General features: G+C 41.6%; 1 protein-coding gene across 1 annotated transcript; it reads right to left on the bottom strand.

Annotated features, from left to right (window-relative positions):
• Positions 1 to 1,484: 1,484 nt before the first annotated feature.
• Positions 1,485 to 22,342, bottom strand: mrpl39 (mitochondrial ribosomal protein L39). The gene is made up of 10 exons (XM_036128445.1): positions 22,136 to 22,342; positions 20,504 to 20,710; positions 20,289 to 20,428; positions 20,107 to 20,206; positions 16,392 to 16,459; positions 16,137 to 16,249; positions 15,994 to 16,059; positions 15,768 to 15,921; positions 10,036 to 10,083; positions 1,485 to 1,626 (listed from the first exon to the last, which is right to left on the bottom strand). Exons 1-10 carry the CDS (start codon positions 22,170 to 22,172, stop codon positions 1,552 to 1,554), a joined length of 1,008 nt encoding a protein of 335 aa, XP_035984338.1. The 5' UTR covers positions 22,173 to 22,342; the 3' UTR covers positions 1,485 to 1,551.
• Positions 22,343 to 22,796: the final 454 nt, after the last annotated feature.

Below are 22,796 nucleotides of genomic sequence, written 5' to 3'. Positions count from 1 at the left end.
CGGCACATCTGGAGATGCCAGAGGAAGGACCGTCTCTGTTGAGCCTTCTTCTGAACAGAGCTCCGGTTTCTAGGTGAAAAAAGGAGGTAGAGACACCCCCAGAGTACTTACAGCTGAGGTGGGCAGCTACAAACAGTTATGCATGCATGCATGCCACACCTTTAAAAGCAAAAATTAAAACGAATGCTTTTTTTCCCCCTCACATAACTAACCTCAGATAAATGACATTAAAGCCTGTGTTTGTAATGCGACTTTAACAACCGGGCTGACTTCTTGTGCCGCGATAACGAGCAATTTATTATTTCATACAGGCTGGACACGGCGAGTTAGTGACCAAAATATTCACATTTCTTTTAAGCAAACATACTTTTTTTTTTTGTTGAAATTCTGTTGCATTTTGTCCCGTTTGTATTTATATTTACTTTATATTTACTGAACTTGATCAATAACTCCTTATACAGAGCTGTTGCATTGACTTCAGCTTGAAAACACCATTTTACCTTAACAGATGTGTCTAAATATCGTTTTGTTTGATGCATAAACTACGTCGTTAGTGACGTTTTGGACGCAAAGGGTGGACAGTAGAGGCCAAAACACAGAAAATGTGTCTCTTTGCTTTAACAACTAGAGAAATGTTACGTTGTTCTCCGTTTTAGTCACACAGCTCCCTCTTCGACGGCGTGGTGTCGACCCGTAGCGGCCGTCCAGATGCAGACGCCGCCGTCCGAGCCTGTAAACCTGCTTTATAGATCCTGTGGATTTGGAAATGGGTTATCCAGCCTAAAGGAGAAATGACTACATCACACTTAGCTGCTCATTTTATACACGCACACAAAACGAGGATAGATGTAGCATAAATCCTGCTGCTGCTTTGACATTATTGCGTCTAATCTGGTTGAGCACATTGTTCAATAATCCTAATCAAGCAGCAGACGTTCCCTGAACGCCACTCGTGCACCGCGGCAGCGAGGCATTCAGGGCACACGTTCAAGCATCCTCGCTGGTGCAGGTGCTGCATGGCGCAGCACATGTCCCAGGGTGCGTTCCTCTGCGTGTGCAGTTTGGATCCGGGTGCCTGAGCGCCGGCAACAGCTGCAGCCTAGATTTGTGACGGAGATCTGTGGAATAAGTGCAGACGGTTCCTTTGGATGCAGATTGGTTGTGAGCGGGATTTCCCGACGACGACGACGACGGACGGCCTCTGGGAGAAATGTTGAGTCCTTTTTTGCCATGGGAATCCTGAGGAAAACAAGTAAGAGGACACCGCCTGGTGTCTTGCCAGACACACTCAGGGGGTCAGCAGCCACCTGTTTGACCACTGATACACACAACAGCTGCTGGTACAGACACACAGCCTTTGTTGCAAAGCAGGCTGCCTGCACATGTGTCACTTTATCTATTTTTGGTCACGTGTTTACAGCCTGATCAGCTGCAAGTGTCCCAAGTTCACGCTACAGAAGAAACACAAGGGCAGGAGATTTGTGGCTTGTTTTTAGCATTTATTGAACAAATGTGATACACGGTGGCGGGTTTGAACGGTGTGGACGGTGGTTACTGGTTGGTTGGAGGCTGAGCCGGGTCGGGAGGAGAAGATGGAGTCACGTTTTCAGGTTCTGGCACATCGACCTGCAGACGCCACAGAAGAAAAAACAAAACAAAGCCACATCTTTTATTTAAAGGTAGAACGACGTAGAAATGGCTAAATGTCCGAAGCGATGGATGTGGGGTCGTGATGCTCCTTTGCGGCGTGGGCGGCAGTGTTTGGAGCGCCAGCTGGAGGCAGACAGGGGACGTGCCTCCCTGCTGCCTGCAGCCGGCTCACGAAACACGTCCGCCCACGCCTTCTGCTCTTTTTGAACCGTTTCTGCCGTGTTCTGGGTCCAGGCACGTCCAAGAGGTGGATGTCCTTCAAAAACGCAAAAACAACTGCACTGTCCGACATAAAAACGACACATTTGACTGCGGCAGACGAAAGAAGAACAGTGGGCCTCAAGCTTTGAGTGCATTTATTCAGTGAGGGGGGGAAAAAACTAAAAGAATAAGAAATAATATCTGCTGCATAATTATTGGAAACTCAGATGATTTAAATAAAATAAATGTAAAAGCAAATTTTTCTTATTCATACTCGTTTAGAAGCCTAATCTACACAGAGGTCCATCTCTTCTAGCTACTCTTCAACATGGGAAAGACAAGACATGCCAACAGAGTAATAGCAACAAGAAAATAGCCTCTGGTCTAAATTTACCAATAATTACTATCAGAACAGACAGAAAACAGCAAACACATTATTAAGCAAACACGTTATTTTAAGCGTTTGCATTTCTAATTTAGTCAAAACTCTACCCAAAATTATCTGAATTTTAAGAGCTTTAAAGGATGAGTGAAAGAAACATCCAGCAGCTCTCAGCAATTTCACAATACCAACACACCAAACACTAGAGATAAAGCCCAGCTTTGGAGATAGTTAAACTTTTCCCAGATACCAAACAGAACCAAAAGTCAAAAACTCAAAATAAGACTATAATGATCCTGCCTTGCCTCTCGTTATAACTTAAATATCTGGGATCAAAGTCTACGGCTCCCCAGAGAGCAGCAATATGAGGAGGTTAATGCTGAAAGGGAGACTAATTTAAGCGTCTAAACACAGAATGTAATTACTAATGTGTGCTTGATAATGCCATAAAAATGAGAATACGAAAGGATCTTACAATCAAAAGAGTTATTGAACGAGGGGAAACGACACATGATAAATGATAAAATGTGAGCCAAGAAAGATGTGACTAAATTCCTCGGATGGCGATTAAAAAAAAGCACATGTTAATCGAAAACGTTTAGCCTATTTAGCAGTTTGTTTTGGAAATATCCTTCCTGGACTGGTGCAGGCGCCGAGTCATTTACTTGGAAAACATGGAGAATTAAACGGGGCGATTCATCTCAGGGCGCTGCTACACAGCAAACAGGTTACCTGTTTGTAGTTCTCACTCTCTCACAAATTAAATAACCTATACAGCCAATGAATAGTGGTATATCCCCAGGTCCCTCTGTAAGCTCCGCTATTACTCAAATAGTTCAACCATTCATTCAAACAAGGCACCCTGCTCCCACATGAAAAAGCTTCTACCCCCCTAACTCACAAGAAGATCCCTTCGATAATTTCAGAAGACCAGACAGGATTTATAAGGAGAAGGCACTCATATTCCAACATAAGAAATATTCTGGATGTTTTTCTTTCTCCATCTGCTAATGTCCCATAGGTCATAATCTCTCTTGATGCTGAGAAGGCCTTCGACATGGTGGACTGGGCTTATCTACTCTTTTCCCTAAGACAGTTTAGTTTTAATACTGACTTCATTTCATGGGTCACACTACTCTTCTCTACTCCCTGTGCTTCAATGTGTACAGACAATCAACGACAGGACAGGGGTGCCCGCTATGCCCTTTACTATTTGCATTGATGACTGAGAACACTGTCAGCGACTTTAAAAAAAAATGGAGGCAGGTTTTAAGGGCATTGAAAGGTGGGGCTTAAAAAAAAAAAGTTTCATTATATGCAGATGATCTGCTGCTATGCATAAGTGACCGTCTGTCAAGTATCCCACGTATCCTGACATTATTAAATTATTTTGGTTGTCTATCTGGATATAAAATAAACATTTCTAAAAGTGAATACTACCCAATCAACCAATTAGCTATTGGCTATATCAACTATACCCTTCAATGTAGCCAACACAGGTCTTAAATACCTCAGCTTTACAATTACACGTTCCTTGTGAACAATGCAGGCGCAAAATCTCACTTCATTAACAACGACAGTCAAATCTGATTTACAAAGATGGAATTACCATTGTCCAAATTTTAAAAATTAATGCGTTACCAAGATACTTGTATGTTTTTCAATGTTTACCCGTTTTCCTTCTCAAATCCTTCTCACAGCTTTAAACGGCACTATTTCATAATTCATCTGGGCCTGTAAACGCTCAAGAACATTGTTATGTAGGGACAAATCGGCTGGGGGGACTGGGTTTACCCAATTTAATTAGTTAATACTGGGCGGCCAACATGCATGAGATAATATCTTGGTTTACTTCCCCTCAATCCAGCTGGTGCCGGAATGAGTCAGCCTCCTATTCCTCATTGCTGCTGGCTTTAAAGCGCAGTGCCTTGCCGCTCTCCCCATCAAACTTAACTTATAATCCGGTTGTTGTTGTAACACTAAAAATCTGGACACAAATAAGACGCCACTTCGGATTGCTCACACTTTTCCTAGCAACCCCCATTTGCAATAATCACCTGTACATTACGGCAAAGATCAACCCACGTTTCTCCGCATCAGAAAACAAGGGGCTACATAGTTTAGGAGACTGGTATATTGATGGTATATTTGCAAACTTCGACTAAGTAATTTCTACCTTTAATCTACACAAATCTGACTTTTTTTTTGGGATGGATCTAAATCCCTGTCAAAGGGCCACATGTCGTACTACTACTATAATTTACTGTCATCAGCCAGTGAATCCACTTTACATAAGATCAAGATGAACTGGGAGTCAGAGAGTTACTGGGAAGGGGCTATTGCTGCTGTCAACTCATCATCTAGTTGTGCCAGATTTTCACTAATACAATTTAAAGTCTTTCACAAGTTGCACTATAGTAAGGAAAAATTCAATGAGAAAGGTAGTAGATGCTTGCAGACCCCTTGCAATGTTACCCACATGTATGTTCTGGGCATGTCCCAAGTTGTCAAAAGTTTTGGCAATCATTCTTTAAAACAATTTCAGACGTACCAGGCTTAAGGTACTTGCTAATCAAAACAACATTATTGCTTTTGCTTCCCTTATTGCTCGTAAGAGAATACTTTTACTAAGAAAGTCTCCTCAACCACCATCTATCAAGGTCTGGCTACATGGCGTTTTAGGTCTTTGATACTGAAGAAGATCAAATTCTCACTTACAGGTTCGTCCGACAGGATCTATAAGCATTGGAGAGCGTTACTTAACTATCTAGACAGACTATCAGCACAGGATGTCTCACTGTAAAGCCTCACTGTGTGGTTTTGTGGGAAATTGCTGCTAATTGCGGGGCCACCAGCGGTACACCCCTAATACCTTTTCACCTTAAGACGCTTCATGCTCAACTATTTTGTTTTAATGACTGAGAAGTAAGCATGATACCCACCCACTACATTTAATGTTTCAGCACCGGCACCTTACATTTGCTTTGTTAATAATTTATGTACAGGCATATATATATATATATATATATATATATATATATATATATATTCTTTTTTTTTATGCGCTTTGTTTCTCATTTGCTTTCTTATGATATACTTTAATCTTAAAAGAAGACCATGGAGTTGGGGAGGGGGAAAGGAGAGGGAGGCTGTTCACTTAAGTTCATGAAAGGTAAAAAAGAAAAGAGGAATTGTATTGAATTTTGCTTGAATTTTGCCAGTGACTTGCTTTTGATAAATAACAATCTAACCTGTTTTGCTTTTTGTGTGTTTTTATTAAGAGGTGGGGAGGGGGGGGGAATCTATTAACAGAAATAAAGGCTTTAAAACATCATCAGTCTGTGTTAATCTAGATAATGTGTTTCCCATAGTGAATAAAGTTACTGAAATAAACTTTTCCATAATATTCTCACCTATTGAATATTACAGGATTATTCAAAGTGTTATATTATTATACAAAATGCAGCCTTTAAAATTTGTTATTATCTGAGATTAGGAGAAAAAAGTCATTCCAAACCATTTGACTCCTATATTGATTTGTCACCGTAACAAGCATAATATCCTGAGTTTGTTACCTTGAGAAAAACTGTCATTTATTACCTCATAGGTATTTGGGTGATGGACCACACCAAAGTCCACCTGTAAATGGCTTAAAAAAACTAAACTAAAATAAATAAACTATTTAAGGTCTGGACTACAATGTAACTCAGAAGCCGTGGTTGGACCTCGGCTGAATTACGATAATTCTGGAAATTGAGTGGGTCAAAAAGGCGACCGCCAAGGGTCACACACCCAGTTACCAGGTTTAGATGGCTTTTATTTTTTACAAAACAGCAGGGGCCTCATTTATAAAGCTGGCGTACGTACAAAATGGGACTTCTGCATGTCACTTTCCACGCAAAAGTTCGGCAGCTCATTTTGGACCCAGATGGTAAAGTTGTGACTTAAAGCCAAACTGCACGAGGATTCCTCTCAAACGTTCTATTATTTCCCTCCATATCAGACTTTAATCATAGATCAACATCATTATATCAAAAACAACGTGTTCTTCACGGTTGCATTGCACCCTTCAAATAAATAAAAGAATGCTTAAGCCGTCTGAAATCTTGATTAAAAGTCTGCACAACATTTAAACGGGTTTTTCTACCATCACATTCCTCTCCCTGATGATCACCAGGGTGAGATTAACAGATAATTGTGACAAGGTGTGCAGCAATCACTTTAAATCGCTGTAAACGGTCAAACACACTCGTGCGTAATGCTGCACGGCTGGAGGACCTGCAGAACGCGATTTCATCAATCAAAGATTTTCTGACCATTGCATTCTCCAATAACCAACAGGGGGAAAGTGGCAACACCTCCAGTTTCTGGGTGGTTCATTCCTCCTGGTCGCCCTCCCTCCTCAGATTGTCGATCTGAACTCAAAGCGTGTGAGGCGTTCATAGGGCGATAAAAAATGCAGTTAATTTTATGTCCTTTAATGTGAAAATTTCTTTTTCTCCATGGTTGCCATTTCACCATGACGGAAAAAAACGATCAGCTGACCCGTTTTTATCCACATTAACACCCATGAGGGGCTTTGCATCGATCGTTTATGGTGAAATCTGGGCGTGTAGAGGGCAGAACCTGAGGCGGTGCCAGGTACGCAAACATTCAGGTACAGCTGGCGTCTATTTATTTATTTATTTGAATAGGGACAAAGCACATTGATGAACATCAGTATAAAAACAAATGTAAATATGCCGGATTAAAGCTACAAAGCTAGTTTTCATCCGTAGTCCCTAGGCAGGCAAATACATAAGAAAAAACATATAATATACAATAAAAGCATCACAAAGAAAATGTTAAAAGTTTAGTGGTCACATGATCGGGTTGTTTTCATCTATACAGGGAATCTGTGTGCGCCTGGATTTATAAATCTGAATTTTGTGTGGCATACGCCGTTTTCTTCTCCTTGGCGTACGTACACTTTTAGTATGGATTCTACATGATGTTTTATAAACGAGACCCCGGGTCAGTTTGGATACGATTTTTCTCTTAATAAAAAAAACAAAACATTTTTGTGAACCTGCATTTTGTTTTTACTCCAACTACGACACTTTTACTCTTTCCAACCAAAATTTTTTTTCCACTCAGGGAAAAGTGAGTGCATTATTCTCAGATTAAATTATATAAAGATGGACTCTATTTACTTATCCAGTTACATTGGATTTTATGCAGGGTTGAATCCATTAAAAGCTTTAAAAAAAACACATAATTTGGTAACAGCTCCTTATTATCTGCCCTTCACAGAAGTTTCTAACTCGGCTGCTGATCGGTGGCATACCTGCTTTGTCACCATATGGGACACAAAGGACAAGCAGGACGCCGTCCCCCCGCTGCACACGTGACACACACAATGGGAGCTGCATATATTCGCCTCTGCAGACAACAGGGATGTGCAAACGATCCGGCAGCAGGTCGCCACGGCTCAGAAAAGTCTTATTTCAGGAAAATGTAGGCCACACAGCGCACAGTGTCATCGGCTGCCAAGTTAAGTGTTTCTATTAATGAACATCTTTTTTTTTTCTCCTTTAAATGACGCAATCACTGATGCCAGAAAGGCTGCAGCTAAATACATTCTGCCAACATGGCTCCGCCGTAAATCAACTTTCAGCCTACTTTAAATTTGCAGAACCTTGCTGCAGGCGACCGACACATTTTTCATGTGAAACTAAGACCCAAATTAACAACTCTGTCACTTTTCTGCATTTTTAAATAGGAAAAACTAAAAATTACCATGAATTTAAATCTGATATGTCTATGGTGAGCAAGCTTTGAATACAAAACCTGGGAAAACAAACAGTAAGGACAGAGGAAAGGACACAAGGAAGGAAATGAGGAAGACAGGAAGAAATGTAGAAATAAGAAAAAAGGAGCAAAAGAAAGCAAGGAGACAAGGGGAGGAAACAATGAAGGAAGTAAGGAGAGAAGAAAGGAGGGGTGGAAAGAAGGAACGACAAGGGAAATAGGAAGAAAAGGAATGAAGGACACAAGGACAAAACGAAGAAAAACTGCATATAAGGAATGAGAGAAGGGTGCAAGGTTGAAAGAGAAAGGAAGGAATCAAAGAAGGAAAAAATTAGCAAAATGAAGGAAGAAAGGGACAAGAAAGGAAGGATGAAAGAAGGAAAGGCAAGGGAAATAGGAAGGACGGGACCAAAGGACACAAGGAAGGAATGAAGGAGAGAAGGACACGAGGTAAGAGAGGTAAGAGAAAAAGTGGAAAGAAAGGAATGAAGGACAAAAAAGGAGCAAACATTTTAAAGAAAGAACACAAGGAAAGAAGGACAAAAAGAGGGAAGGAAGGAGACTAGGAAGGAAGGAAGTTAAGTAGGAAAGAAAAGAGAAACAGGAAGGAGAAGACCAAAGGACACAAGGTAGGAAAGGAAGAAAAAAAAAATAAAGGCACAGAATGAAGAAGAGAAGGACCAAAGGGAGAGAGGAAAGGAGACGATTGTAGAAGGGAGGAAGGACAGGACCAAAGGACAGAAGGAAGGAAAGATGCATAGAATGAAGGAGAGAAGGACACAAGGTAAGAGAGGTAAGAGAAAAGGTAGAAAGAAAGGAGTGAAGGACAAAAAAGGAGAAAATATTCTAAAGAAAGAACACAAGGAAAGAAGGACAAAAAGAAGGAAGGAAGGAGACTAGGAAGGAAGGATGTTAAGTAGGAAAGAAAAGAGAAACAGGAAGGAGAAGACCAAAGGACACAAGGTAGGAAAGGAAGAAAGAAAATTAATAAAAGCACAGAATGAATGAGAGAAGGACCAAAGGGAGGGAGGGAAGGAGACGAGTGTAGAAGGGAGGAAGGAAGGACAGGACCAAAGGACACAAGGAAGGAAACATGCATGGAATGAAGGAGAAAAGGACACAAGGTAAGAAAGGTAAGAGAAAAGGTGGAAAGAAAGGAAATAAAGGACAAAAAAGGAGAAAATATTCTAAAGAAAGAACACAAGGAAAGAAGGACAAAAAGAGGGAAGGAAGGAGACTAGGAAGGAAGGATGTTAAGTAGGAAAGAAAAGAGAAACAGGAAAGAGAAGACCAAAGGACACAAGGTAGGAAAGGAAGAAAAAAAATGAATAAAAGCACAGAATGAAGGAGAGAAGGACCAAAGGGAGGGAGGGAAGGAGACGAGTGTAGAAGGGAGGAAGGACACAAGGAAATAAAGAAATGAAGTATGGAAGTAAGGACATAATATTCAAGACAGTGGAGCAGGAAATTAGCTAAAAATACCAATATTTTCTCTTGTTATCCAGACGTGAAAAACGCTGAAATCAGATGACAAAATGTTTGATCCTTCTCCCGGCTGCCTGCAAACGCAGCAGATTGTTCTCTGAATCAGTCCAAATCTCCGCCCATTTGCAGCGCCCAACTTGGGAGAGGTTTAAAAATACTTAGTTTTTTTCCCTTGGATCTGCGGCTAATGTCTGTGTTTTTGATGTTATGCTCACTGGGTCCTGCACCAGCAGGAAGGGACCTGCTGTTTGCTAAAGATTACGGCCCACGATGCATCTGCCCTGCTTCTGCCAGCAGAACAGCGAACGCCATAAAAACAGCGGCGGTAAATCCTAACCTCTGGCTGCGTCTCAACATCTGAGGCGACGGCTGCAGCCAGGAGGCAGTGTGGACGGGCCTGCAGCGCGGACACGCGTCCAACAACCTCTAAAACACCGAGAGGCTCCTGTCAGCTGGCTTCAGCACCTCAGCTTTGATGCTGCGGCTGTCGGAGGTGGAAAAAACCCCGACGTGTTTATTGTCCTTACCGGCTTCTCTGCCCGTTGCCTCAGCTTCCTCCAGATCGTGTGATGAGCCTGCAGAAAGGAGGAGCAAACGTGACATGCAGGCACGTGTTCAAAAACACAAGGCGCACATTCCTGCAACTGCAAGCTGTACGGTTTTAAAACCGGCTAAATGCAACCAAATGTGCTAAAAGCAGAAGTCAGGCTTTAAAGATGGAATCTGTAAAAAACTACACATGAGGATGAAAGGACAGACGGATGAGAGGAGGAACGGAAGATAGACAGACGGAGGGAGGGGTGATGAAGACAGACTAGAAAGAAAGGGTGGAGCAACTAATGCGTGAACAATGTAGGGAACAAAGGATGGACAAATAAGCAACTAGGAAGGAAACTAGGGGAGAAACTACGAAAGGAGGGAAGGACCTAAGGAAGGAAAGAGAGAAAGATGGGCGTATGGAAAAACGGATGCTGGCTGAAAGAAGCAACTAATGTGTGAATGATTTAGGAGACAAATGATGAACAAATAAGGAAGGATGGAAAGAACTAGGGGATAAACTAGAGAAGGAAGGAAGGAACTAGGGAAGGAAAGAGAAAGACGGATGTAGGGAAGAACGGATGCTGGCTGGAAGAAGCAACTAATGTGTGAATGATACAGGGAACAAAGGATGGACAAAAGGAAGCATGGAAGGAACTACGGAAGGAGGGAACTAAGGGAGGAACTAGGGAAGGAACTAGGGGATGAACTAGAGAAGGAAGGAAGGAACTAGGGAAGGGAGGAACTAAGGGAGGAACTAGGGAAGGAAAGAGAAAGTTAGATGTAGGGAAGATCGGATGCTGGCTGGAAGAAGCAACTAATGTGTGAATGATACAGGGAACAAAGAATGGACAAATAAGGAAGCATGGAAGGAACTACGGAAGGAGGGAACTAAGGGAGGAACTAGGAAAGGAACTAGGGGATGAACTAGAGAAGGAAGGAAGGAACTAGGGAAGGAAGGAACTAAGGGAGGAACTAGGAAAGGAAGGAAGGAACTAGGGAAGGAGATTTATGGAAGAATGGATGCTGGCTGACAAAAGCAGCTAATGTATAAATGATACAGGGAATAAAGGATGGACAAATAAGGAAGCATGGAAGGAACTACGGAAGGAGGCAACTAAGGCAGGAACTAGGAAAGGAAGTAGTAAAGGAACTGGTAGAGGAAGAAACAAACTAGGGAAGGAAAGAGAAAGACAGATGTAGGGAAGAACGGATGCTGGCTAACAGAAGCAACTAATGTGTGAATGATACAGGGAACAAAGGATGGACAAATAAGGAAGCATGGAAGGAACTACGGAAGGAGGGAACTAAGGGAGTAACTAGGGAAGGAACTAGGGGATGAACTAGAGAAGGAAGGAAGGAACTAGGGAAGGAAGGAACTAAGGGAGGAACTAGGGAAGGAAAGAGAAAGTTAGATGTAGGGAAGATCGGATGCTGGCTGGAAGAAGCAACTAATGTGTGAATGATACAGGGAACAAAGGATGGACAAATAAGGAAGCATGGAAGGAACTACGGAAGGAGGGAACTAAGGGAGGAACTAGGAAAGGAAGGAAGGAACTAGGGAAGGAGATTTATGGAAGAATGGATGCTGGCTGACAAAAGCAGCTAATGTATAAATGATACAGGGAATAAAGGATGGACAAATAAGGAAGCATGGAAGGAACTACGGAAGGAGGGAACTAAGGCAGGAACTAGGAAAGGAAGTAGTAAAGGAACTGGTAGAGGAAGAAACAAACTAGGGAAGGAAAGAGAAAGACAGATGTAGGGAAGAACGGATGCTGGCTAACAGAAGCAACTAATGTGTGGATGATACAGGGAACAAAGGATGGACAAATAAGGAAGGATGGAAGGAACTACGGAAGGAGGGAACTAAGGCAGGAACTAGGAAAGGAAGTAGTAAAGGAACTAGTAGAGGAAGGAACAAACTAGGGAAGGAAAGAGAAAGTTAGATGTAGGGAAGAACGGATGCTGGCTGACAGAAGCAACTAATGTGTGAATGATACAGGGAACAAAGGATGGACAAATAAGGAAGGATGGAAGGAACTACGAAAGGAACTAAGGAAGGAACTAGGGAAGGAAGTAGCAAAGGAACTAATAGAGGAAGGAACAAACTAGGGAAGGAAAGGGAAAGACAGATGCAGGAAAGAACGGCTGCTAGCTGTAAGAAGCAACTAATGTGTGAATGATACAGGGAACAAAGGATGGACAAATAAGGAAGGATGGAAGGAACTACGAAAGGAAGGAACTAAGGAAGGACCTAGGGAAGGAAGTAGTAAAGGAACTAGTAGAGGAAGAAACAAACTAGGGAAGGAAAGGGATAGACGGATGTAGGGAAGAACGGATGCTGGCTGACAGAAGCAACTAATGTATGAATGATACAGGGCATAAAGGATGGACAAATAAGGAAGCATGGAAGGAACTACGGAAGGAAGGGAGGAACTAGGAAAGGAAGGAAGGAACTAGGGAAGGAAAGGGAAGGAGATTTATGGAAGAATGGATGCTGGCTGACAAAAGCAACTAATATATAAATGATACAGGGAATAAAGGATGAACAAATAAGGAAGCATGGAAGGAACTAGGGAAGGAGGGAACTAAGGGAGGAACTAGGCAAGGAAGTAGTAAAGGAACTAGTAGAGGAAGGAACTAGGGAAGGAAAAAGATAGACGGATGTAGGGAAGAACAGATGCTGGCTGGAAGAAGCAACTAATGTGTGAATGATACAGGAAACAAAAGATGGACAAATAAGGAAGTATGGAAGGAACTACGGAAGGAGGGAACTAAGGGAGGGACTAGGGAAGGAACTAGGGGATGAACTAGAGAAGGAAGGAAGGAACTGGGGAAGGAAAGAGAAAGTTAGATGTAGGGAAGATCGGATGCTGGCTGACAGAAGCAACTACTGTGTGAATGATACAGGGAACAAAGGACGGACAAATAAGGAAGGATGAAAGGAACTACGGAAGGGAGGGAACTAAGGGAGGAAATAGGGAAGGAAGTAGTAAAGGAACTAGTAGAGGAAGGAACAAACTAGGGAAGGAAAGAGAAAGACAGATGTAGGAAAGAACGGATGCTGGCTGGAAGAAGCAACTAATGTGTGAATGATACAGGGAACAAAGAATGAACAAATAAGGAAGGATGAAAGGAACTAGGGGATGAACTAGAGAAGGAAGGAAGGAACTAGGGGATGAACTAGAAAAGGAAGGAAGGAACTAGGGAAGGAAAGAGAAAGTTAGATGTAGGGAAGATCGGATGCTGGCTGACAGAAGCAACTAATGTGTGAATGATACAGGGAACAAAGGATGGACAAATAAGGAAGCATGGAAGGAACTACGGAAGGAGGGAACTAAGGGAGGAACTAGGGAAGGAAGGAAGGAACTAGGGAAGGAAAGGGAAGGAGATTTATGGAAGAATGGATGCTGGCTGACAAAAGCAACTAATGTATAAATGATACAGGGAATAAAGGATGGACAAATAAGGAAGCATGGAAGGAACCAGGGAAGGAGGGAACTAAGGGAGGAACTAGGGAAGGAGGGAACTAAGGGAGGAACTAGGGAAGGAGGGAACTAAGGGAGGAACTAGGCAAGGAAGTAGTAAAGGAACTAGTAGAGGAAGGAACTAGGGAAGGAAAAAGATAGACGGATGTAGGGAAGAACGGATGCTGGCTGGAAGAAGCAACTAATGTGTGAATGATACAGGGAACAAAGGATGGACAAATAAGGAAGCATGGAAGGAACTACGGAAGGAAGGAACTAAGGAAGGGACTAGGGAAGGAACTAGGGGATGAACTAGAGAAGGAAGGAAGGAACTAGGGAAGGAAAGAGAAAGTTAGATGTAGGGAAGATCGGATGCTGGCTGACAGAAGTAACTAATGTGTGGACGATGTAGGGAACAAAGGATGAACAAATAAGGAAGGATGGAAGAAACTACGGAAGGAGGGAACTAAGGGAGGAACTAGGCAAGGAAGTAGTAAAGGAACTAGTAGAGGAAGGAACAAACTAGGGAAGGAAAGAGAAAGACAGATGTAGGAAAGAACGGATGCTGGCTGGAAGAAGCAACTAATGTGTGAATGATACAGAGAACAAAGGATAGACAAATAAGGAAGCATGGAAGGAACTACGGAAGAAGGGAACTAAGGGAGGAACTAGGGAAGGAACTAGGGGATAAACTAGAGAAGGAAGGAAGGAACTAGGGAAGGAAAGAGAAAGTTAGATGTAGGGAAGATCGGATGCTGGCTGACAGAAGTAACTAATGTATAAATGATACAGGGAATAAAGGATGGACAAATAAGGAAGCATGGAAGGAACTAGGGAAGGAGGGAACTAAGGGAGGAACTAGGGAAAGAAGTAGTAAAGGAACTAGTAGAGGAAGGAATGAACTAGGGAAGGAAAGAGAAAGACAGATGTAGGGAAGAACGGATGCTGGCTGACAGAAGCAACTAATATGTGAATGATACAGGGAACAAAGGATGGACAAATAAGGAAGCATGGAAGGAACTACGGAAGGGGGGAACTAAGGGAGGAACTAGGGAAGGAACTAGGGGATGAACTAGAGAAGGAAGGAAGGAACTAGGGAAGGAAAGAGATAGACGGATGTAGGAAAGAACGGATGCTGGCTGGACGAAGCAACTAATGTGTGAATGATACAGGGAACAAAGGATTGACAAATAAGGAAGGATGGAAGGAACTAGGGAAGGAGGGAACTAAGGGAGGAACTAGGCAAGGAAGTAGTAAAAGAACTAGTAGAGAAAGGAACGAACTAGGGAAGGAAAAAGATAGACGGATGTAGGGACGAAGGATGCTAGCTGGAAGAAGCAACTAATGTGTGAATGATGTAGGGAACAAAGGATGGACAAATAAGGAAGTATGGAGCTAGGGAAGGAAGGACGTATACAGATGTATGGAAGATATGATGGATGCTGGCGGGGGGGGGGGGGGTAGTGAAGAGAAGAAGTAGAAAGGAGTGATGGAAGATTTACTTTCATTATAATTATCTTTATTTTTCATTGCAGCGTACATTCCAACGAAATGCTTCCTCTGCATTTAACTCGTCCCTTAGGGAGCAGAGGGCGGCGCCTGGGGAGCAAATTGGGGCTAAATGTCTTGCTCAGGGACCCAGAGTGGCAGTCTGTAGGATTTGAACCCAGAACCTTGCAAGCTCTCCAGGAAGCAAGCACCCTAATCTCCAATCACCAGGAGAGGAAGTAACAGCTGAAGGAAAGAGGGGCAGATCGAAGGATGGATGGAAACATTACTTTGAGATCATATTGAGAAATTAAGTCTGGAATACATTTATTTTCTAATCCAGTTGGGTTAAGTGGAGCTCTGCTTCTCCTTTAATTGTCCTTCATCTTATCTCTAATGCATTAATTTAATAGACGCTTCTAAGGGATTAAACATGGCATGTGCACACCGCCCCCTCCTGGTTGAAGTGGGGAGTTTTCACACCCTGCATACCAGGACAATATCTTAAAAGTCAATAAAAGTTACATTTCTGAATCAACAACATCTTTAAATAAATAAAAAAACTTATTAGAACTAAACACTAGACTAAAATGTACCAGAAATAAATAGAATTTAAGTTAAATAGGATTATGTGTCTTTAAACTAGTCATATCTAATCATTTTCCAGTAAACTGATAAAAAAAAAGCAAAAATTAAGCGCATGTGTTGCATTTAAGAGCCTAAAAGTGGCAGAAATTAGCGTGGTCGTATGGCTCATCCCCTACCTGTAGCTGCAGAGGAAGGGAGAGGCCCTGAGCTCTGCGGTGGTGGCCCCAGGGGCCCTGGCCAAGGCTGTGGACGGCTGTCACCTCATACTGGGAGCACAGGCCTGTTCTGGCCACCAGGGGGCCCCCACTCAGCAGCACATGCTCACCGCATCTAAAAACAAAATACAGAGGGTTGGCACCGATAGTAATAATCACAATAATGATAATAATAACATAATTTCACCTGTAGAGCATAACGGTGCCTTTAGGACTGTGTGCTGCTTTCTGTTCCACTTCCTCCTGTTTACACCTGAGAGACAGAAAGAAGGTTGTGCTTTTTTCCCTTTTTATGAGGTAAATACTAAAAAAGATCAGATAAAACTTTACCTGCTATGTGAGAAAACCTCCAGCGCCACAGAGGGCGTCACCTCCAGAGGCTCCCAGGCCAGGTTCTGATGGATCAGCTGCTGGGCCCCTCTGGTCAGCGAGCGCAGAGACTCCTGAGAAGAGACGAGGCGCTTTGATGCACGGGAGAGCAAAGGTAAAAATCCACGCACATCCCGAACCGCACCGGTCACCGCCATCTTTCCCAGAAACCAACATGTTTTATGTTCAGGTCGGTGCAGTTTTCATCTGCATTACCTCAGAGGGTGTCCACGAGTCCAGCCGAGGGTCGAGGACGACGTCGCAGCAGAACGCGCCTGAAGTCACTGCGGGAAGTCACAAAACAGAAACTGGTGTTTTAATGCAGCAACGAGCCACGAAAAAGGGTTTTAATACAGAAATGTTGGCCTATTTTAAACGTAGTGCACAGCAGTGGTGTGTCCAATGAGCCGATGCTGCGGAGTGTCAGTCGAGGCTTGTTTGACGCCTCAAAAGGGATTTAAAGTACTTTTTTTAGCTTGTACACTGCAAAAACGGATCAAAAATAAGTAAAATGTTCTTAAAATTAGTGTTTTTGTCCTAGATTTGAGCAGGTAAATAATATTATCTGCCAATGGAATGAGTATTTTGACCCCCTAAAATAGGATATTAAGATATCCTGCACTTGAAATAAGATGATGGAGATGAGTTGTTCCTATTTTAAGTGCAAAAATCTTATTCCATTGGCAAGTCATCTTATTTACCTGCTCAAATCAAGGACAAATACACTCATTTTAGGAACTTTTTACTTATTTTAAGTTCTGTTTTTGCAGTGTAGAAGAGATTTCATTAGACCTTGAAGAGGCTTTACCTGATTAAATAAAAGTTCTCATTATCAGAAGTTAAGATAATTAATTACCTTAATTCTCCCATAATGGGGAAATTCAAAACTATTAATTATAAGCACAACTACAAAGTAGTTTGCGTTTTCCCTTTCAGTTTAAGCAGTTTTATCATAGAGAGGGATTAAGATCATGACCAGAATTAGTTTATTGGCATTACACACGGCATTCATTTATTAATATTGAAGCTTCAAACACTGATTCACGTTAAATAATCGCTCTGCCTATTATAAATTTATTGTCCACTTGATGGCGCAGTAGAGTTAATCAACTATCCTGATGATTCAAGAGTCAAGCAATAGACTGTTCCTCAAATGACGTTAGATTACTAAATTTAGACGCATGCTGGGCGGCCATCTTGAATTCGTACAAGCAGAGTGATAACGCTTGAATAGTTTACTTGTTTGAGTCAAATAGTGAACAGATCTGTCCTAAATATCGCCTCAACAGACAATAATATGGCAGCAACAAAACAGATGTGCTCTCTACATTTCCACGGTGGTAAGGAGCCAACATTTGGATGCCCAGATCTGAAAGCAGCTCTATAACACATTAAAACATAGGCCTGTAATAATGCATGTATATTTTTTCTTAGTATTAGCTGTAATTCTCTGCGGATTCAGAGGGTTTCTTCCTCAGGTTCGATCCGTTGCGAGAGAGGAGAGCCTCTCCCACCTTTCTACTAATACAGCTTTCTTTCCGCTCATTTTGAGGCCTCTACATTTCAGCTGTTCTATGCTGGGTTTCTCCATTGAATAAGGTGGAAATGAAGCTTCTGGGACGTCGTCATCTTCCAAAATAATTAGTATTGCGGTTGTTGCAAAAGTAATTTGCACTCTGCTTGTACGACCAGTGGAGAAACCAGCTGTCTCGGGGCAAAATGTAACGTCATTTGAGAACTGCCCCATTGACGTGACAACTGTAACGTCACTCTGCCCACACGGAAGTTCAATTAAATTCAGTTTTATTTATATAGCGCTACATGTCATCTCAAGGCACTTTCCAAAGTCAAATTCAATCAAATCATCCAGTGTACCCTAGTCGCTCTAATGGCCGTGATGGTGAAGCTCACAGCGTTAAAAAAGGCATTTTTGCCTTATTTACCAACACTAAGGCAAAAAAAAAAAAAAACGGGGAAAAAGTCCAAACGAATAGTGAATTGTGTCAGTCAAGTTATTTTAATGTAACCACGGACAAATCGACGATAAAGCCCAAATTAAAACTTATACCCAACTTAAAATTTGCATTAGTAACTTGTAATACTGCAGAATGCAGTAGATGTTTTCATGCTGCCATCAAGCTATCCATGGCAAGACTTTACAGTGAAAGGACAGCGTAAAACCATAATTATTGTAATCTTAATATCTACATATTAAAAATAAAAATTCCTGAAACATGTTATTATTATATATAAGTAATTTTTGCCCAAAAAGATGGACATCTCTCCAGTCTCCCAGCAGTTCAAAAATGTTACTTAATCTGCAGGTGTACTGGGAAAACTTTGCAAAGCTAACTTTTTTTTTAATTATTATTATTGCAGACAAAAAGTAGCAAAGCTTTATTTGACGTGCACTTTGTCACCAAAGCTACAGTAAACTTCTGTGAACAAATGAAAAGCATGAAAAATGATAAATAATAAAGTAACAAAGACAGAAGATTGATCCCACGTTACATTTGCCCTAATTCAAAACGATTTACTCTGAACAGCAGCGTTAAAGTCTGTGAATCTAAAATGATCTGCAGCCCTTCTGCAGCCTTTGTGAGGATCTTTGATGTTAATGACCTCCTAATGAATCTTCCTGAGGGACAAAAAAAAACATTTCATGATTACATTGTTCAGTTTCCTCTAGAAAGTCGACATTTATGTTTTTTTTGTGTGAAAAGAGGACATAAAACAAGTGTTATTCTAAGACCACTTTATGTGATGATTCCTAGTTTTACATTACTTAGACTTAGACAAACTTTATTGTCATTTTGTATGCACAGAGTGCGTACAGAAGGAAATTTCATCTGCATACAGCTTAAGAATTTCAGTGAATTGCAGTGGATTCCAGAATAAAGTAACTTTGCAGGATAATAAAGTCCTGAAAGGGGAAATTGTTTTGGTAAAAGCTTGCAATGTTGAATACATGTTTAGAAAAATATACTCTAAAGAGAGGGGTTTCCGCTACATCTTTTTGATCGTGGCACACCGCCCACCAAAACAAAAGTCACCACACCTTCAGAATCAGTTAAAAAATATGTTAAAACGATGTAAAGCATACGATAGAGCATAGCTACTGTATATTTGTGCACTTATAGTAATAATATTCAGAGTTTAAAATTAATTTAAACATTGTGAAATGTAAAAATGTACTTTTGAAAAACCATCTCCTCCAGCTACTGTCTAGTACATGAAGCTGCTGCTGCGCTGCTCTCCGTAAAGAAGGAAAACTAGGCGACAGTCCAGTGTTTCCCACTTAGAGATTCATATTTGGGGACTTTTCAGACCCCTATAGTAACTTTTACTAAAAAAGGGACTAGAAACAAGTCTAGTGACTTTTTCCGGGTTTTTGGTAATTTAGCAGCTTCACTTAAAATCTGTCTACCGTTATTGTCTCACTGCTAGAGCTGCCTGGGTCAACCTTTTCCCTCAGCGACGTCTCACAGGCACGGGCAGCTTCTGTTTGAGTTTTGTGAAAAGGCAAGTTATTGCTCTATTAATCACCATAGGGACCCTCATTTTTGTTCCACAGGAACCTTTTACTTATTTTGCCTTATTTTAGGTTTGCATTTGAAGCTCAATAGTGAAATTCATCTTGGTTTGTTAATTTTTTGTGTCAAATAGAAAAGTTTGTTTGAATAATTTCACTGTTCCTAACAGTTTTTTAAGAAGAAGAAGAAAAAAAATCAATTTAAATCATAAATTATGTATTGTGAACTAATCAGGGTTTTTTTTAGGCCCTATTGTTCAGACTGTTCCGAGTTATCATTCAGCTTTGCTCCAGTTCAGGTCCTTTTTGGGCTACCGGGATAGCCAGCAGACATTTCTTAAAGTCCTCTGCTCTGAAACTACAGAGAGGGTTAAGACGTGGGAAAGCGTTCCTCTCTACCTGGCACTTCCGGCGTGCTGAGCAGCTCCACGGCGTAATCATCCTTAAACGCCGTCTCCAGAACCTGTCCAAGCAGGGCAGCGCAGGAACGCCAGTAGGCCTGAGGGGCAGAAGGAAAAATAAATGCCAAAAACGTTTCTAAACAAACCCCCGTTCCAAAGAAATTGATGGTTCTGCTGTACCTGGTTGACGAGAGTTGGGTCGCTGTCTTTGAACGTGAGCAGAGTGAGGGTGCAGGAGTGGGTGAGGGGCCGGTGGAGGGGCCACGGTTCTCCGTCAACGATCGCCAGAGCGGAGTTGTTGACGTGATGCTCGGTCAGATCTGAGAGAACAAAGTCGTTTCAGAGAGTTTAAAGTTACGTTTAGCTTCAGAGTGCGGGCCTCCCGTCGTACTTACGCCGGGCACAGCTCAGCGGCGTGGACATCCCTCTGTTCATGATCAGGAGCGTGCCGTCCAGTCCCGGCCCCCGCACGGTCACCTCGATCTTCTCGACGCGGGGGTACAGAGCTCTCTGCCTGGCCTGCTCCCTGGAGAAGACGGCGTTACGCTGGCCGCGCACCTCCGCGGGCGACGGACGCAGAGCTGCTGCAGCGGAGGCAAAGCCTGAGAGTGGACCAGGAGAGGATTTAAACGGGAAGAAGATGAAGAAGCACAAGATCCCATCAATTCAATCTAAGAAATAAGATATTATTTTAAATTAGACGGCTCGTCTTTCCAGCCTTGCTTCAGTTCATTGCAGCCATTTATTTTTGTTACTCCCCAGCTCTACATTTCTGGGCTTTAACTGGGGGAACTGCTCAACAACTTTCTTCATAATAAGCTCCAGTTTTTTCTTTAATATGGTTTCCTCACAACCACTACTGAGCTTCTCACTTTATGGATTTTTCTTATGGATAAACCTGACATACACAAATGCACTCTCACAAACACCTACAGGTGCTTGGATCCAGGTCACTTCTATACAGACAACCTCTATAGTTAGCTTTAGCTTTCACTTTATACATCTAGTATTAAATAACACTATGTATTCTTCAGTGACAGCATCAAGGTCTTGGTTGTTTGTACCTGTAATACTTTATCAGTTGGTTTTCTTTTTCTTTTTCTTTGGACTCAGATGATGTTTTATTGTTCTCTCTCCCTTTTCTCTCCTCTTTCACCTTTTCTCCCTTTTAACATTTCGTCTCATCTTTTTCTCTATTTTTCTCTTCAACCTTCCTGTTTTTGTGTCCACTGAACATCATGAAAGTCCCAGAATAAAATCTAATAAAGCTATTTGCATATATATATATATATATATATATATATATATATATATATATATATATATATATATATATCAAGCGGAGCACTATGGCGAAAGCAGTAATGCTCCACTTGTGAAAGTAAAACCTATTGGGCTCTTTTTGGCATAAAGACAGCAATTCTTAATGCTACACAGCCAGACAGGAACCGTGCGAGAATATATATATATATATATATATATATATATATATATATATATATATATATATATCATTTTCTTGCTACTTGTGATTCATTTAGAGGCAAAACTATGACATGCTGCCAGAATATTTTGGGACAGAAAATGATTTCTCCTGGCTGGGAAGGGCTGCACACATCAGCATTTTGTTTATGTTGTTCTTCAGGAGAACAAACCCGGTGTCACCATGTTTAATCAGCCTTGGTATTGCTGGTCACATTCGTCATGCATGAAACTCACAACAAGACATAATTTTACATCTTTCTTCAGTCACTGTCATGAGCTCGGACTGCTTCTTTTAATGTTTCTCTGTTTTAATGTTTCTCTAAGGTTTGACTGTCTGCTGAATCTTCTTGGACGTCCATTCCCAGAAAGAGCTTTGTTTAGGTGTAATATGTGGACAAACTAGTGTCACTAATGTGTTTCCTCTGTGACCGTGGGCAACCTTTCTATAATCCTTCTGCATTCACCTGCTGTCGTTATCAAACGCGTAAAGCTAACGTCCTCGCGCTCTCCTGCTACATGCTCTCATGCTAGCAGCTACTTACGTCTCTGGAAAACTCGACACGCGGTCCTTGTCGCCATAATTACGGATATCAATACAAATAATAGGATGAAAATAGCTTAAAACTAACTACAGAGCAGTAGACACATAAACTTTTAGCTAGAGACGGCTATGGTTGAAGGACGCCATGCATTAGCCGTGTGCACCGCGCATTTCTGTCCGCCGTGGAGCCGAAACAAACGTTCCGTGTGGAATAAAGACCGGACTGCAGTTCCACTTCCGGACGCCAGGTGTCACTGTTGCCACCACGTCGACGACATCTTGCTCACGCCCTGAACTTCAGTTTTTCCACTTTTTAAACAGTATATTTCTACTATGCTACATATTCCAGTTTAAAACTATAAAAAAAAAAAAAAAATGATAGACCTTCTCATTTTAGCCAAAGGAAAAATAATCAACAACTTGGAATAACGTGGCTATGTATATTTAGTTAAATGTGTAGGACCTATTTCACAGATCTAACCTGTTTCTTCAGACAGATGCATTTCCTGATAATATGACATCTGCTAAAATACCATGTAACAGCAGGATATTTTCTCTGTTGTCACTGTCTTCTAAATTTTTGCGATTTTTATTTATTAATATTTATTTTCCATAAGGATTTAATTACAAAGAGCAAGACAATTTGTGAAGAGCAGCACATA

The sequence above is a fragment of the Fundulus heteroclitus genome, chromosome 24 (genome assembly GCF_011125445.2).
Source record: "Fundulus heteroclitus isolate FHET01 chromosome 24, MU-UCD_Fhet_4.1, whole genome shotgun sequence".
Taxonomy (NCBI): domain Eukaryota; kingdom Metazoa; phylum Chordata; class Actinopteri; order Cyprinodontiformes; family Fundulidae; genus Fundulus; species Fundulus heteroclitus.
This window is presented reverse-complemented; position numbering and strand designations above follow the sequence as displayed.

Bases quoted from the DNA above. Each gene is read 5' to 3' on its own strand.
- mrpl39 (XM_036128445.1), bottom strand. From the start codon at position 22,172: ATGGCGACAAGGACCGCGTGTCGAGTTTTCCAGAGAC. The intron at 16,250-16,391 runs GTAATGCAGATG...GTCTCTTCTCAG, and splicing joins ACTCGTGGACACCCTCTGAG to GAGTCTCTGCGCTCGCTGAC. The intron at 1,627-10,035 runs GTAAGGACAATA...TGGCGTCTGCAG, and splicing joins GGCAACGGGCAGAGAAGCCG to GTCGATGTGCCAGAACCTGA.